The sequence below is a fragment of the Micromesistius poutassou genome, assembly GCF_964030765.1.
Source record: "Micromesistius poutassou genome assembly, chromosome: 15".
In the NCBI taxonomy this organism is placed as follows: domain Eukaryota; kingdom Metazoa; phylum Chordata; class Actinopteri; order Gadiformes; family Gadidae; genus Micromesistius; species Micromesistius poutassou.
This window is the reverse complement of record NC_140285.1, coordinates 11,484,732-11,500,451: the sequence shown is the minus strand read 5'-3', so window position 1 is coordinate 11,500,451 and position 15,720 is coordinate 11,484,732. Positions and strand designations below refer to the sequence as shown.

General features: G+C 41.1%; 2 protein-coding genes across 2 annotated transcripts; both read left to right on the top strand.

Annotated features, from left to right (window-relative positions):
- Window positions 1-2,614: 2,614 nt before the first annotated feature.
- Window positions 2,615-5,554, top strand: ren (renin; the record flags this gene model as incomplete). The annotated part of the gene is made up of 9 exons (XM_084479409.1): window positions 2,615-2,691; window positions 3,092-3,239; window positions 3,438-3,561; window positions 3,781-3,899; window positions 4,067-4,263; window positions 4,651-4,773; window positions 4,879-5,020; window positions 5,137-5,235; window positions 5,393-5,554. 9 exons carry the CDS (start codon window positions 2,615-2,617, stop codon window positions 5,552-5,554), a joined length of 1,191 nt encoding a protein of 396 aa, XP_084335535.1.
- Window positions 5,555-10,564: 5,010 nt separating this feature from the next.
- csf1b (colony stimulating factor 1b (macrophage)) lies at window positions 10,565-14,127 on the top strand (the record flags this gene model as incomplete). Its single annotated transcript, XM_084479839.1, has 8 exons — window positions 10,565-10,568; window positions 10,874-11,058; window positions 11,203-11,265; window positions 11,366-11,536; window positions 11,744-11,948; window positions 12,047-12,183; window positions 13,009-13,052; window positions 14,088-14,127. The coding sequence occupies 8 exons, from the start codon at window positions 10,565-10,567 to the stop codon at window positions 14,125-14,127; spliced, it is 849 nt and encodes a 282-aa protein (XP_084335965.1).
- Between the last annotated feature and the right edge of the window lie 1,593 nt (window positions 14,128-15,720).

Here is a 15,720-nt window from a genome sequence, read left to right as displayed (position 1 = left end):
TGTTTGTAGGTGACAGTTGTGTGTTTTGACAGTTGGGAACTATTTCTTGTTACCTGCTGGGCCAAGTGGTAAAGCAATCTGTAATCCAAACGTGTGAGGTTTCTGAGAGTTACCAAATTTAAAATAATCAAATCAATTAAGGAGTGAGAGTGTACGAATTATAACTGCACAAAGCCGAAAATGGCAATGATGAAAAAGAAACTAATAAACCAAAATAAATCAAGATTCATCAGAAACTGTGAAGATCTCATGTATATAACTTAAAAATCGATTTACCCATGACCTTTCTAATTACATAAAAACCAATAGGGATTTTGCGCTCTGCAAATTAATTCAAATCTGTGGTTTTCCATGACAACACTAACATAGCAATGTCCAACTAAAACTAAGGAGGTAAAAGAAGAATTTCCCATGAATAAAACAAGCAGGCATTATCTGTATGCAAATATTTTCTTATAATTATATAATTATAAGAAATGTTGATGACATGTTGATGATGCTGATTTGTGAAATGTAACACTAGAATGTTGCCTCTAGATGGTATCACAGCGTTATTTCTCCTTCACTTGTGGTCCAGTCTCAGAGCAACAAAATTGGCAAACCAATACCTCTCTCATTCTCTTGTGGAAACTTCACCCCACTGGAAAATGGAAGATCTTAGTTCAATAAAAGCAATTCCCTGTCACCGTTTACCATCCAGTTTCTAGAGCAGCCAGCAGCCGGCGGAAGGCTGTGAGTGGGTTCAGAGCCGGGACTGCTGAGTAGCTCCTCGTATTTTGAGTTGGCCCAGACCACCACTGGTCTGTTTCCAATCCTCTTCATGCAGATCGATGACAGATGACAGCCTACCTACATGAAGCTCTTGAGGAATCATAAGGGCTCATTTGTTGTTTTTTTTGGTCTGTTTGCACCTTTTTTCCACATGAGGGCCTGCAATATCCCTGTGTGTATAAACGAGCTCCGCAGGATAAGCGGCTAGAGGGGCTCATCTGCGTCATGAACCTGCTGAGTGACCAGGGCTTCCCATCACGTCGATCTAAAGTCAACACACCTCTGGTGGCAGACAGCCCTGAGTTTCCCATGGTCACCCAGTGAAGCCCACATTCTCCAGAGGTTGGAGGGCAGGCTGCAGCAACATCTCTGCGGGCCCTGTGGGAAGGAGACGCCATGGCTAACATATTACCATGCAGGTCAACAGTCAGATATATTTCTCAAAGTTATCCTTATCCAAAGGTTATTATAGCTTATTATAATAAAATAGATACAATCACAGTTTTCAAAGGGCGTCCTAATCATTCCATGTTGTAATTTCTGGTGTGTGTTGTCATTGATAAATCAACAAAACGAAGAGGCTACCTGCCCTGTTGCAGGAAGTCATCAGATGGAAACTCAAACAAGCCACGGCAGACCCTGCTATCAGCCGTCTGTCAGATTGGCCAGTGGGAATATCTGGCTGGGCTGACCCCAGGGCCCCCTACTGCGACCCGCTGTGTGGGTGACTGACGTGGACCCCCTCTATCTCCTAGCTTCAGTAGATGATCCGCACAGTGCCCCCCCCCCCCCCACTCTGACAGGGGACATACAGTGTGGGAATTGCACACAGGGTGTATGGATTTCTCAGGGAAATTCCCTGCGTAGGTACAGATCACCCTCCCCTACCCCAGGATTGGAGACAGATGCATTTACATGAGAGTGGATGAATGAGCCGAGATGGGGTTAGGCGGCGTTAAGAGGGGGGGGTGTAAACTGATAGGCATGAGGACTGTCTTCTCCACAGATAAGGAATGGGTGACTGTGGGAAAAGATGGCGTTAAAAAACAGGGGCCGGGGCTGATAGACACTGCTGCAAATGGAAAACAATTACTATATAATGGGCAAATTTCAAGGCATTTAAGTCTTCCTTTGATTTATAAAGCACTTATAAAGCACGAGAAATGCTTTGATTTGTGAAATGTCGAGGACGTTGATGTGGGAATCTCTACAAAGCCCAGTTAGATTGCATCTAAAATAACCTTGGGAAGAGGAGACACACAGTTTGGAGGATTCTGTATAATTACGGTAGTTTATGGGAACCCCTGACAAGTCAACTCAATCAAACCAACTTTCTCAAAGTTGCCCTGAGAAGCTCCCCCCTAGAGAGAGGGGAAACGACCCACGTCACCGGCTCAACCTTCTCAAGAAGTCTGCATCATCTACGCTGCTTTCTATCTGCCCATTCTGTCTAGAGGTCAGAGTTCAAACCTTTTACTGGGACCTATTTATCAGAGCAGAGGTTGTGGGACCAAAGGGGATGGGGGGCTGCAGGGGGGGGGGGGGGAGGGGTACATGGGGTGGGTGGGGTAGTGAGTGTGGTGGGGGTGGGGGTCCTTAGTGGTCACTTCTAGGGAAAGGTCTGTGGTAGAGTGGCCAGTAGGTCAGTTCACAGCAGAGGACAGATCTGCTATATAAGAGTAGAGGTTGGATGCTAGCAAGGAAGAGTAGAAAGAGAGCGCAGTGCTTTCCGTAATATACAGACACACCTTCGCTGTCATTTAGGGACAAGGAAAGACAGTCAAAAGTTGTTTGCATTCGTCGCTGACCTTTCATTTGTGTGCTGTATTGACGTGGAGTCTCCATGGAGCCGATGAGGAGTTACTGGCTGTGTGCGGCTGTGCTGTCGTTGACAAGTTGCCCCGGCCATGCTTTGCGACGGTAATTTATGGTTTTTATTCTTGAGATGATTGTTGTTTTCCGCAGGAGATTTATAGGGGACCTTATCAAACAGAGTAAGCGATACATTTGAGTAAAAAAGTTATGTTGGAAATTGAAGGCAGACTATTTTCATTTAAAAAATACGTTTGCAATGTATTGTATGCAATATGTTTATACTTGATCAAAAGCAAGTGAAATGAGGTACGGTCAACAATTTCTGAAATTAATTACATCTTTTATATATGTCAAACTGTTACACAGGCGGTCTACATTAAAAACGATAACAATGAATACAACTTTAAAGAAACAGACAATATTAAGAAATAAAATACAAAAAAAAGTTACAACTGTTCTTATCTCATCGACTTTGCAATGGGATTGTATGTGCTGTGTTTTTCAGAGTGACCCTGAAGAAGATGCCGTCCATCAGAGAGAACATGAGGGAGCTGGGCTTCGCTCTGGACCAGGTGACCCCTCTACTGACCCAGAAGGCCTCAGACGATCCAACCAATGGGACGGCTCCAACACCGTTGACCAACTACCTGGATGTACGACAGCACAGTTGACAATCAGCAATACCAAATGAAAAAATATCAACGAATATATACTGTATATATACAGTATATATTTATATGTTTATTATTATTAGATTATTATTATGGATGCACAATTGGAACCAGTGGTATGTAAACTTGTGGCTTTACATGTATGGCTTTCTTTTTCTATTTTGAATGTATTTTTACCAGACGCAGTACTTTGGGGAAATCAGCATTGGCTCCCCGGCCCAGATGTTTAATGTCGTGTTTGATACGGGTTCGGCCAACCTCTGGGTGCCTTCCCAGAGCTGTTCTCCTTTCTCCACCGCCTGCTGTGAGTTTACTGGAGTCCATATCATACTATTATACAGCCATCCACACACACACACACACACACACACACACACACACACACACACACACACACACACACACACACACACACACACACATACATGAACACATACGCAAAAACCCACATCTACCAAAATGTGTCTGACGGGAAAAAGACATAATTCCTACTCACTCACTCACCATTTTGAATCACTCTCAGTTACGCACAACAGGTACGATGGCTCCAGATCTCGGACTCACATCGACAACGGAACGGGCTTCTCCATCCAGTACGCCTCTGGCACCGTCAGAGGATTCCTGAGTGAGGATGTGGTCGTGGTGAGTTTGAAAACAAATGCACTCAAGCATGTGTGTGTGAACAGCCTAACCCGCAACAGACGCACCTTTCCCATAACATTGTGACGGCGATCGCTGGGCTGTGCCTCAGGCGTGCGATCCGTCCCGGCCAACAATCACTGATGCCTTGCAGTTCCCCCCCCTCACAGATCGGCGGCATTCCTGTAGTCCAGGTGTTCGCCGAGGCCACCGCTCTGTCCGCCATGCCCTTCATCTTCGCCAAGTTCGACGGCGTGCTGGGGATGGGCTACCCCAACGTGGCCATCGACGGCATCACCCCCGTGTTCGACGGCATCATGTCCCAGCACATCCTCAAGGAGGAGGTGTTCTCCGTCTACTACAGCAGGTGGCTGGGGGAGTTGGGGAGTGGCTAGGGGAGTGGGTGGCTGGGTGGCTGGGTGGGGGAGTGGGTGGGGGAGTGGGTGGGGGAGTGGGTGGGGGAGTGGGGGAGTGGGGGAGTCGGTGGATGGATGGGGGAGTGGGGGAGTCGGTGGCTGGGTGGGGGAGTGGGGGAGTCGGTGGCTGGGTGGGGGAGTGGAGGGGTGGGTGGGGGAGTGGGGGAGTGGGCGGCAGGATGGGTGTGGGAGGAGCGTGGGCAGAGAGATGGACAAATAAGCAATCAGACAGAAAGATGGCCGGGCAGATGAATGGACAGACAAACAGACAGATGGACAGACTCACTGATTGGTTGATTGATTGATTGGTTAATTTGTTGAGGGTGGTTCTTTTCCAGGGACCCACAGCACTCCCCTGGTGGTGAGCTGGTGCTGGGAGGCACGGACCCAGACTACTACACTGGAACCTTCAACTATGTGGCCACAGAGGAGATGGGAAAGTGGGAAGTGACCATGAAAGGGTAAGATTATTTTGATGCATTGCATATTGGTTGTGAATATACATGAATGACTGTATGTGTGTTCTCATAGTGGGAACTTAACTCTTGTTTTATTCCTTCTTCCAGTGTATCTGTGGGCGACAGGATCATGTTCTGCGTGGAGGGCTGCACTGCTGTGATTGACACAGGCTCCTCCTACATAACAGGGCCCGCCTCCTCTGTGTCAGAGCTGATGACAACGATTGGAGCTCAGCTGGATGAAAGTGGCGTGAGTTGTAACTCAAGTGACGCATCCTCCATCCATCACACACACTCACACACACACTGGCAAAAATATTAACAGATGGCCGTTCATAGTTAAATCCGCTTCTGTCTGTTTTCCAGTACAAAGTGAACTGTGAACTGGTGAAGACTTTACCTTCTGTGACTTTTCATCTGGGTGGCCAAGAGTACGAACTCAGTCACGAGGATTACATCTTATGGGTAAGCGCTAGCCGCAAGGTAGGCACGGTGGAGCTAAACACAAAGAGGTTTCTATGTTAAATCAGCCACATGCCGGTTATAAAATAAACACACTCTATTTTTTGTCCTGCATTTATCTGAAAACATTGTATTTCTAAATGAAACATTGTGTTTTCAGCACACCCAGTTGGAGGGAGACGTGTGCACCGTCACCTTCAGAGGGCTCGACGTGCCGCCCCCTACAGGCCCCATTTGGATTCTGGGAGCCAATTTCATTGCACGCTACTACACAGAGTTTGATCGGGAAAACAACCGAATAGGCTTTGCTACAGCAGTCTGATAACAAACTCAAAGCCACCCCTCTCTGCAATCTGTCCTGGCCACCTCTGTCTCTCCCCCTCCTCCCCTTGTCCTTTCTGGTTATCTCCTTACTTTCCAGTATGCTGTCTGATCTCAGGCCCTATACCCTACGCATCTGTCCTCAGACTCACTCGCCTTTATGAACACCTAGGATCAACTCTACTTCCTTCCCTACATTAGGATGGGGAAGATGGAGATAACATCCTTCTATTTATGGCCCTTAAAAGAAGCAACGGTAAAGAAGAGAGAGATATTTAAAGACCAGCTGTGGTTTTTTTTCCAAGCGGTATCACTAAAGCCCAAATAACAAATATGCATTTCTGTCATGTACGCTTCCGCTGATTTTCACTATTTTGCATCTATATCATTTAACAATATCCACCTCTGAACTGTGCTGACGTGAAAGCAATAAACTTTAGTTGGCCTTTTTCTTGTTTGTCATCAGTATGTTGACTCACTATGACCTCCATGAACAAAAGAGGAGCAGAATAAAACCGGCTTGCCATCTTATTTCCTTTACAAAACACAGTAGATGACAAAATGTTTGATAATATTTATGCAATATGCATAATAACACATAATAACCACAAAATGAGCAAGCATTTTGTGCACAGACTAAATCAACCTTTTTTTTATTAGAGTTCGGCAGTCACTTGCAAGTTTTGATATTCAATCTTAATGATTAAATTTTATGCTTTGCCAATGATTAATTTTGATTGTTAGCATTATTGATGCCTGCACACACTCTCTCTCAGACACACACATTATACACATACACACAGAACATGTCAGTTTGCACTTCATTTTAAGCTTCAATTACTTTTGTGCTACCATAAGGTAATGATCAAATAAATTATCATATTGAATACAAAGCAATCTGGGGTATGATCTCCAAGACAAGACTACACTTCACAATAAATGTTATGCAGGGCTGTAAAAAACAACAACCCTACAATTCCTTGTTATTTCCACCTTTTATCTAAAAAGTCATCCAAAACCCGATCCCATTAAGATGCAACATTCCTGTGTTCAAAGATAGATCATTGTACTTCATTTCTGCTTGATCTGCAGTGAGGGGGCCCAGATTGAGATAACAAAACTATTAAGCAACCAAATCTGCCCGTCTCGAGGTCCTGTCTGTTCCGTCTCTAAATGTCCCATCATTGTCTGCTCAAGGCTTTATTGTGTTAGTGTTCTTAATGTCATATGATAGCGTCCTTGAGGTCTTAAGGATGGCCCGCCACATCCATGAATTGTCTGATTGCCTCTCTTATTGATGGCAAGCATGCCATGAAGTGAAGACCAGAATAGATTTATTGAAACTTTATCGTCACATTTTTTTCACTTTTGTTTTCAGGACACAAGTTGCAGGCGTAAACAAACCAAAAATCATCTTTTACCAATTAAAAATGTCCTTGGATAGTTGTTATTGTTATGCAAAAATGTTTTGTGATGTCATGAGAAATACATTAAACCCAAACTCTGTGCAAAGTATGTAAATGTTTAGAAATATCCACATTATTGGCATGAAAGTTGACAGTTCTTAGCATCGTGCAACATGAGAAAATTGTAAAGGCTCACTAGTATTATAACATCAACCCACGTGTTGTTTGTCATGTTTAATTTAATTAAAGAATTCAACTTTTTCTGTGGCATTGCTGTTTACATAAGGCTGTCTCAATGTGTGTGTGTGTGTGTGTGTGTGTGTGTGTGTGTGTGTGTGTGTGTGTGTGTGTGTGTGTGTGTGTCCCCATTGTGTGCGTGTGGGCCATGTAATATTCTTTCCATTCTTTGCACATGGCACTTCATTATATTTTTTCTGGTAGAGCGTGCAGAGGCCACACAAAAAGTAGAGGAGGAGATCATGACTACCTTAATCCGCCGATGTTTCGCGTTTGAAAAGGTAATCCATTGGATTAAAAATTAGAAATTAGAAATGAATAAAATAAAATTCTATATTAAAAAAAATGAAAAAAACGAAAAAAGAAAAGGCAATCTATTGGATCAAGAAAGCATCTGGGTTAAGCTTCCAAAGAAATGAAGAAAAACGAGTTGTTTAGGACTGCAGGGAAATGTCCAGCAGTCCCAATCCTAAATGAGGATTTGATTAATCAGTTTGTCAAAGATACATTGTTCTGCATTTCAAGATGAGTTGCTTTGCAAGGAGAGCACACAGTAGTTAGCTAAAAGGGAGTTCAAATGGAATTGAAGATAATTTCATAGCGAGGTTACATTCTTCTTGTATAAATACATAACATTCCACAAAGGATTTGTGGCTGCATGCACATGTTAACTTACAGCGCCTGTGCACCAATAGCCCACCCCATGTCCATCTGTGGATGCCACATATTTCACAGAGTTCCGCTGCTGGAGTTTCCCTAAGCCTGCATTAATTAAAAGGTTCTCAACAGATGTTGTGTAACAGCAGGGCGTCTTATTCTCCAAATGACAAACTTTGATTTGAACTTTGAAAAAAAACAAAAACAAAACTGATCATCACAACTTTAATTTATTTTCCAATTCCTTCTCAGAGTCTAAAGTTATGGTTTGGTGACTTTAGGAAACTGTTTAATGATCGCTATTTAACTTGCAGATTCTATCTGAAACCATCCATGCGGTTTATTCAATGCCAAATCGTATACCATAGACTGCCGGCCTACAGGCCTACAGAACAGTTTGAATGTGGAAAATATGAAATTCTATCCCCCGGCGGTTTAATAATACTTTCCCTCTTGTATTGTGACCTGAAACAACCCATCACTATGAACATTGTAGATGTGTTTCCCTGAAACGGTATGGTATTTAACAACCCAAAGACAAAAGCCTAGACACAAATTCAGGCCTTCCAGTTGAACTATTGTATTTGTGGAGCACATGAGAGTTGTGGGCGGTCTCAGGCTGGACCATCAGCAGGGAGAGTTGTTCTATGCAAACTGAGTCTGCAGGAGGAGCACATTATGTTAGGGGGGGATCGCCACCAGATGTAGTATTGTCAGTTTTGCTTCACAGCATTCCCTTTCGCCACGAGTGGGAATAAATACCACAAACGTATTTCTCTGCCTCAATGTGTGTGACAGAGGAGTCTGCTCTTGACCTTTGCCAAACATATACCAGATGACCAGCCTGGTGCCCTCCCTGATTCAGAGCAAAACCAAGGTAAGGGAATCTTCTTTTATTCACAGGGTCCCTGAGCACGTTTTAAAACAAGTGAAGGAGGCTTGTGTATGTGTCTTTGTGTGTCTATTTAAGTGTGTGTGTGTGTGTGTGTGTGTGTGTGTGTGTATGTGTGTGTGTGTGTGTGTGTGTGTGTGTGTGTGTGTGTGCGTGCGTGCGTGCGTGTGTGTGTGTGTGTGTGTGTGTGAATTTATTTTGCGTATGTGTGTGTGAGTTGGCATACCTTTAAAGTGCAGGCTGGTTCAATCGTGCTATGGATGACCTAGATGTGGACAGTATATCTTGGATATCATGGGAAAAGTAAATCACGAGGTTTAATGTGAGCTTTTTGTCCAGGCATTTTATCCTCTGGTTCTATTAGTTGTGTTGCACATTCAGTTCAAGTTATGATCTGTGGTATCACTCAACAACAGTAAAGACTGCCGTTCTCATTGTTGATATAATTAGTAGTATTAGTAGTAGTAGTAGTAGTAGTAGTAGGGAAAGCATATTTAAGTACATTTAAGGATGCAATGATGTTTATTTTGAATGTAGTTATATTGGTACAATTGACCATGTAATCAACTTACATGTTCTATACATGTGCTTTATAGCATACTCTAATGTCTAAACTAAATGTATTTGATGTGTATTTTAATAGTATTAAAGTAGATTAAATATACTTAAAATGGTCAATTGCGAACACTTCATGTACATTCCAAGTGTTCTAATAATATAATATAACTAAATATTTCAATTAACCTGAAAGTTAGTTAGCGGTGGGACTGTAGTGTTGGGGAGTGGCACATGAAAGATATTATATATATGGATTTTAGTTTTAGTTTTTTATTAATAATAATTATCTTAAACACCAAAGAAACCGGACCAAAGGGCTTCGAGGTTATGGTAACAAAGCAAGGTTGCTTCTGATTCTGTGTCAAAGGCTTTGCCATTTTTCAAGCTGATGGCCATAATTGATGATTACATGCCACATTCCAACCAAGTTATATTTATCTATGAAACTAACTGTGCTGGTATGATAGTTTAACCACAGTGTAATTCAGTATGCTTGGTTGTGATCAAAATTACTTTCATCCCACAAGAGGCACGCAACTTGATAAGGAAAGCCTAAGGGATAGGCTTACCTAATTTGGATTAGGATTTTACCTATTCAGTAAAGTAAATCAAAAATCTAGAAATGTACAAATGACACGTTGGACAAAGAAAGCATCGATTTGATGGTTAACAAAGTTTCGTTCTAGAAATAAATATTTTAAAGCGTTAACAAATAATTTGACACAGAATGGAATATTCAACATCAGAGAGAGAGAGAGAGAGAGAGAGAGAGAGAGAGAGTGGGAGAGAGCGAGGCAAATCAAAATAGCATGTCAGTTTTGAAGGAGACTGGCTTCCAGACATTTCAGTTTCAGCATCTAAGTAATAGCTGTTGAAGAGTGCACACATTATGTGAAAGAAAAGAAGCACAGCAGAAATAGAAAGGGACAAACTCTGCTTGAATTCCTCTTTGTTTTCAAAGAAATCCTTTGTGCCCGCTTTCCATCTCCAAAATCAGATTGCAAAAGCAGCATTGTTAAATTAAGATTGAAAGACTTCAGAGTGTTGGAAACTGTCCCAGTCGGTCCCCTCATACATAAGCTGTTCAAGGGCATTAACCGCCCAGTGGTTTATGAATGAGTCCAGAGAGATTTCACTGCATGGGATAGTGAGTTTGTATGTACTTTATTATCCACATTCCATATGGTTCTGCCGCGTACCAATCAGGAAGAAGAGACGCCAGGAACTGTTCCCTGGCAGCCCTGAGCAGCTGTCTGATGGAATGGGTATTCACACACCTCCAGGGGCCTGCACTCTGCCTCCTTCACAACATACATCGCAGGGGCCTATAGGATCCCGGCTGGAGGCTTTGCGAAACGTAGAGCATAGCACATGCTCACTCAACACATGGCTGTCCATCTCACCCTGGGCCTATATCTACCGTCCTGTTTCCCATTAACTGATCTGTACGATCACTTATTTGCCCATATATACCACATTTCCCCCACAGGTGTAGGTCATAGTACTAACATAAGATACTTTAAGATACTCCAAATACAGTACATAGTGTGAGGTATTTCCACCGCTCAAGGCGAAAATGACCCCCTTTGTACATCTGGGACGGGTACCCCATGCTTTTGCGTTGTTCTTTGTGTGTTGCAGGTCAATTGTCTGTGTGTGCTTGTGTTCCTGAGTTTCCCTCTCACCATGGGTGAGGTGCCTGGCCCCTGCAGACATTCCATAACCAGAGAGCACCTCATGACTCTTAGACACCTGGTATGTGATTCTATTACTCAGCCGGCATTGATGAATGGCATTTTTATCCACCACCCCCTGTCCCGGGCTGGGTTGAACTATGAAGGTGTGTCAGATTTTTTCCTCTGTAGTGTAGGACTGAAACCCCCCTGTGTGTTTCCACAGATGGATAACCAGTTTAGTAATGGGTGTATGATTACGTACACATTTATAGAGCGGAGGGATTTGGTAAGGTGCCTTTCATTTATACTTTTTTTTTTTTTAACAAACTGATTGTCTGCCTTCGAAGAACTGTCGTTGCTTTCATTTTTATATTAACCACCAACAGAGCAAGAGTTGCTTCGTAAAAGCGGCCTTACCGTGGATCTTGGAGCTGCTCGCGACCCACTTCAAGTACGGCAGGGGCTCGGTTAATGATGGTTACGTTCAGTCTCTGAAGGCACTCATTCTCAACATTTACTCCCAGAAATGTGTTCCTCAGATTAACGAGGAAGTTGAGGTAAGTGCCTGCTATTTAACCACTATTTTGGTCGATTCCAAGCTACTCAAATATTACTACTTGAACTAAACAACTAATTTTATTTGTTGTTCTTGTGGTTGTTTTTTATGTTATTAAAAGATAATTGCATTGTATGAACGTACAATGAAAATGTCCCGATGAAGAATTAAAATTATGATTTTTTTTTCTATTTAAATATTTTCTTAGGACAAACCAGAACATTTTGAAGTGTCCTTTCAGCAGTTTTCTCTAGAAGCACTGGGGAGGGCCTTGGGGGTGCTGTCGGTCTACTGGGAGCTTATGACCACCATGGAGGGGCCTGTAGACTGGCAGTGTGAGAGCGAATACACCGTGGCCTTTGTGGTCAGCACAGAAGTACCTACAAACCTGCTCCCCGCCCACTTTACAACAGGTAGAACGTTTATTTCAGGTTGCGCTTCAGTGTGCTATGACTCTCCACCTCTCCTCACCTCGCTAACCTTGGACGTCTGTGATCTTACATTTCCACAGACAGTGCTGAGAAGTACTCAATGAACGCGTCCCTGAGACGTTTGGAAACAGAATTTTATAAACTTGGCTTTATAATCACTTCCATCTGCGGAGGAATTCTGCTTACATGCTCCCTCTCGTACATGATCTTACAAAAGGTACGGCACCATCTCTGCAAAGGACAACATTATGGCAGGTTCTGACTGTGTAGCCCACTGACCATACCAATGTTTTGTCAATCATTTGTAACACTTTAATGCATTTATAAGCATTAACTTAGAGTTAATTAACAGTTAGATAATGGTTTAGTAATCATTTACTAATGTTGTTCATGATTTCTAATGGTAGCTTATTCATGTTTAAGTCACAATGACATTTGATCTAGCGTGCAGCTTAAAATTGGCAAAAAATATCTGTAATGTTGATCAATATTGATTTCAATAACTAAATCCATTAAATGGAATCCTATTATTACTGATGTTCTTCAAATAAAAAATGCTGGCCAGTCTCTCTTTGTTTACAAGAATCTTACTATCAACACTCCCCTCAATCACTCACACCACTCAGCCAGCCAAGTAACACTGTTATTGAGGTTTTTCATTCTGAATACAATGTTAACTAGCTGTTAATGATGCCTTTACTTCAATCTAACATTGTTCAGCCTTCCCCATGTAGGCAATTTCAAAGCATTCGGTGGTAACTTATGAAAATAGCTTGGAACCGGAGCAAAGAAACAATGAAAACCGAGCCACCTCGTTGCCATTTAACTGCAGAGAATTCATTTAATCCGGATTTCTCAGTATACTAAACATAAGCTTGAAGGAAAAAGACTGGTTTCAATTTGTGTTCTTCCTAAATCATTTTTCTTCCCCATGACACAGTATCAAATATCATAATATCAAATATCAGAAAATATTTTGAAGTAGCAGGCATCCTCTGTTCAGAATCTCACCCCCTTTTTCTTCCATCGGTCTGGTGTGTAGATTCGGCGGAGACACGCGGACCACAGTCCTGGAGGCATGATAATGTGAGTAGCCTATCTCTGAACTTAGCTTGGTAGGGTAGGGTTAGGGTTAGGTTTTTTCTTTTTTTATTACCATTTTTTGTTTTGTTTTGGGGGAGTGGCTTTGGAGGGTGGTCTGAAGGGAGTATTGTTTTTATTTTTTATTTTTTTTATATACTTTGAAAATCGAGTTGACTTTGTTCAAATTGCCTGCCCTAGCGTTAAGTGCTCCTTCTAAATATTACTGTAGGGATTCATGAATTTAGTGCTAATCTGTTTGACTGTTCAATGTTACACATTGCGACTTTACCTATGGTTATGGTGTTCATGTAAACTAAGGTAAACATTCGTACAATATTTAATAGGGTTTGGGTTAACCTTTATCAAGTTACACTAACCCTGCTAATGCTGTATTAACTCATCTTAATAAATGGTTAATTAATGTACCCCTATTGTAAGGTGTTATTTATTACAATTATGTACTGTCCATACATTCAAAAGTGCTCTCTTGTATGTTCTCTGTATATCTCAGAGTATATGTATATATATATATATATATATATATATATAAATGAGGACCATTATGTATATTGTTCATATTCTTTGGCAGAAGCAAGCTATTAATGTTGCTTTTACTGCATAAAACATGTTTCTGCCCCATTATCTTAAATGTAAAGGCAATCTTAAGTAAAAAGTCTGATTATCAAAGTATCAGATGATATCAGATGAAGCGATTTTCACTGCTCAGCCTTCCCCTATAGACCAATTAGAAAGCATTCAGCGGTAACCTATGAAAATAGCTTGGATAAGAAACAATAAAAACCGCCACCTCATTGCCATTTTACTGCACAGAACAAATAACATCTGGATTTCTCAGTATACCAAACATAAGCACTAAGGAAAAAGACTGGTTTCAATTTGTGTTCTTTCCAAACCAAATGTGTTACCCATGACAGAGAGTTCAAAGGTCAGAAAATATTTGGTTTCATTTTAAAGTAGCAGGCATCCTTCTCTGTTCAGAATCTCTCACCCTTTTTCTTCCATTGGTCTGGTGTGTAGATTCAGCAGAGAGATGCAGACCACAGTCCTGGAGGCATGATAATGTGAGTAGCTCCCAGAACTTAAAGGTAGGCTAGGCAAAACATTTTTAGAAGCATTTTGGTTTTGTTTTGGGGCAGTGGCTTTGGCCTGAGAGAGCAGTGGGAATATATATTGACTTTGATTCATGAATCTAATCTGTTTCAAGTCTATGCATTTGATTTTTTTCATCAGGCGATGACAGCACATGAATTGAGCAGTGTATGACGAACACATGAAGTTGGACATTCGATTGATCAAGGACAAAAGAGTTAACATATTTGCATATGTATAATGTACCATCTGAACCATATGTCATCAGAGCTTGGCTTTAAGTGAAAGCAAGAGTTTTGATTTAGAATAATGTGTATGTATATTCATGTTTATGCTGTATCCATGGCTTATATTTTTCTATTTACTTGAGAAACAAAATATTTATTTTTACATTAGTTATCTATGTTGAACAAGTTTCCCTAAAGCTGTTTCCCAAATGTTTCAACCACTAATTTATTATGTTAATATGTTAAAATTGTCTGTATAATAATAATAATCTATTGATACATTAAAAATCCATATTAAATTACCTCTGCAAACGCTTTGATAGCAGTGGGATTCAAATGGGACACCCAACAAAATCCCTTTGAGACATCCGATCTACTAACACTAGTAGAGTTGTTAAGGTCATGATCCTTTTATTGCCTGTTGGTTTAACTTTCCATTTCATAAGACTTTCAAAGCTCAAGCTAATCTTCAAACAAGTGGGCCTTTTTCAGATAGTAGGCCTACTGTGCCAAAAATAATGTCACCCAAGGTTTTATCATCCTCTTAAAAAGATTCTGGGGAATAACCTCAACATTCTGGCTATAAGGAAATAAAACAAAACATATTATTCAACTTTGTATTGAATGTTTAATACTTTGGATTACGTAAAACATTATCAAAGCCTGGTAGCAATACATCATGTAATTAAAGGTAGTAAAAAATAATGGAATGTGGCGTTTCTAATTCTTGGCTAGACCTTAAAGGTGCGAATAATGCTGTCTTTCTGACAGGTGAGTATTACATTGCGTATAGTGATAGCATGACATGTGTATCCCAGAAGATTACATCCCTTACCTTTTTGTGGAAATGGCTGCTACGTGTGATCATGTGCATGTGTGGGGCCTAAGACCTATATTTTATCTCTGTCACAATACAAATCCTTAAAGTCCAAAAATACTTTTTTGTATTTTTTGTAAAAATACTTCCAAGACTACTGATCATTGTAAATAAGTATAGTTCTATAGATCTATTAAAACAGATCACCATATTAAAAGTAGAAATATAGCAATATTTCTACTTTTAATATGGTGATCTATTTAAATTTCCTATTTTTTAATTTTGGTAATTTTCTACAGCAGATTAAAGGCATGTGTGTAACAGAAAACAACCCACCCTTGTCATGGTTCCCAACTATTTGAGAAAAAAAAAAGAATTGGAAGTTACCCAAAAACAGTTAAGAGTGTTCTGAAAGAAAGCTATTCTTTTCTTGTTTTTCTTATTTGATTTCTTTCTTCCTTCTATCTTTCGTTCTTTCTTTATTTCTTGCTCAGTCGCTCTTTCCTCTCTCTCTACC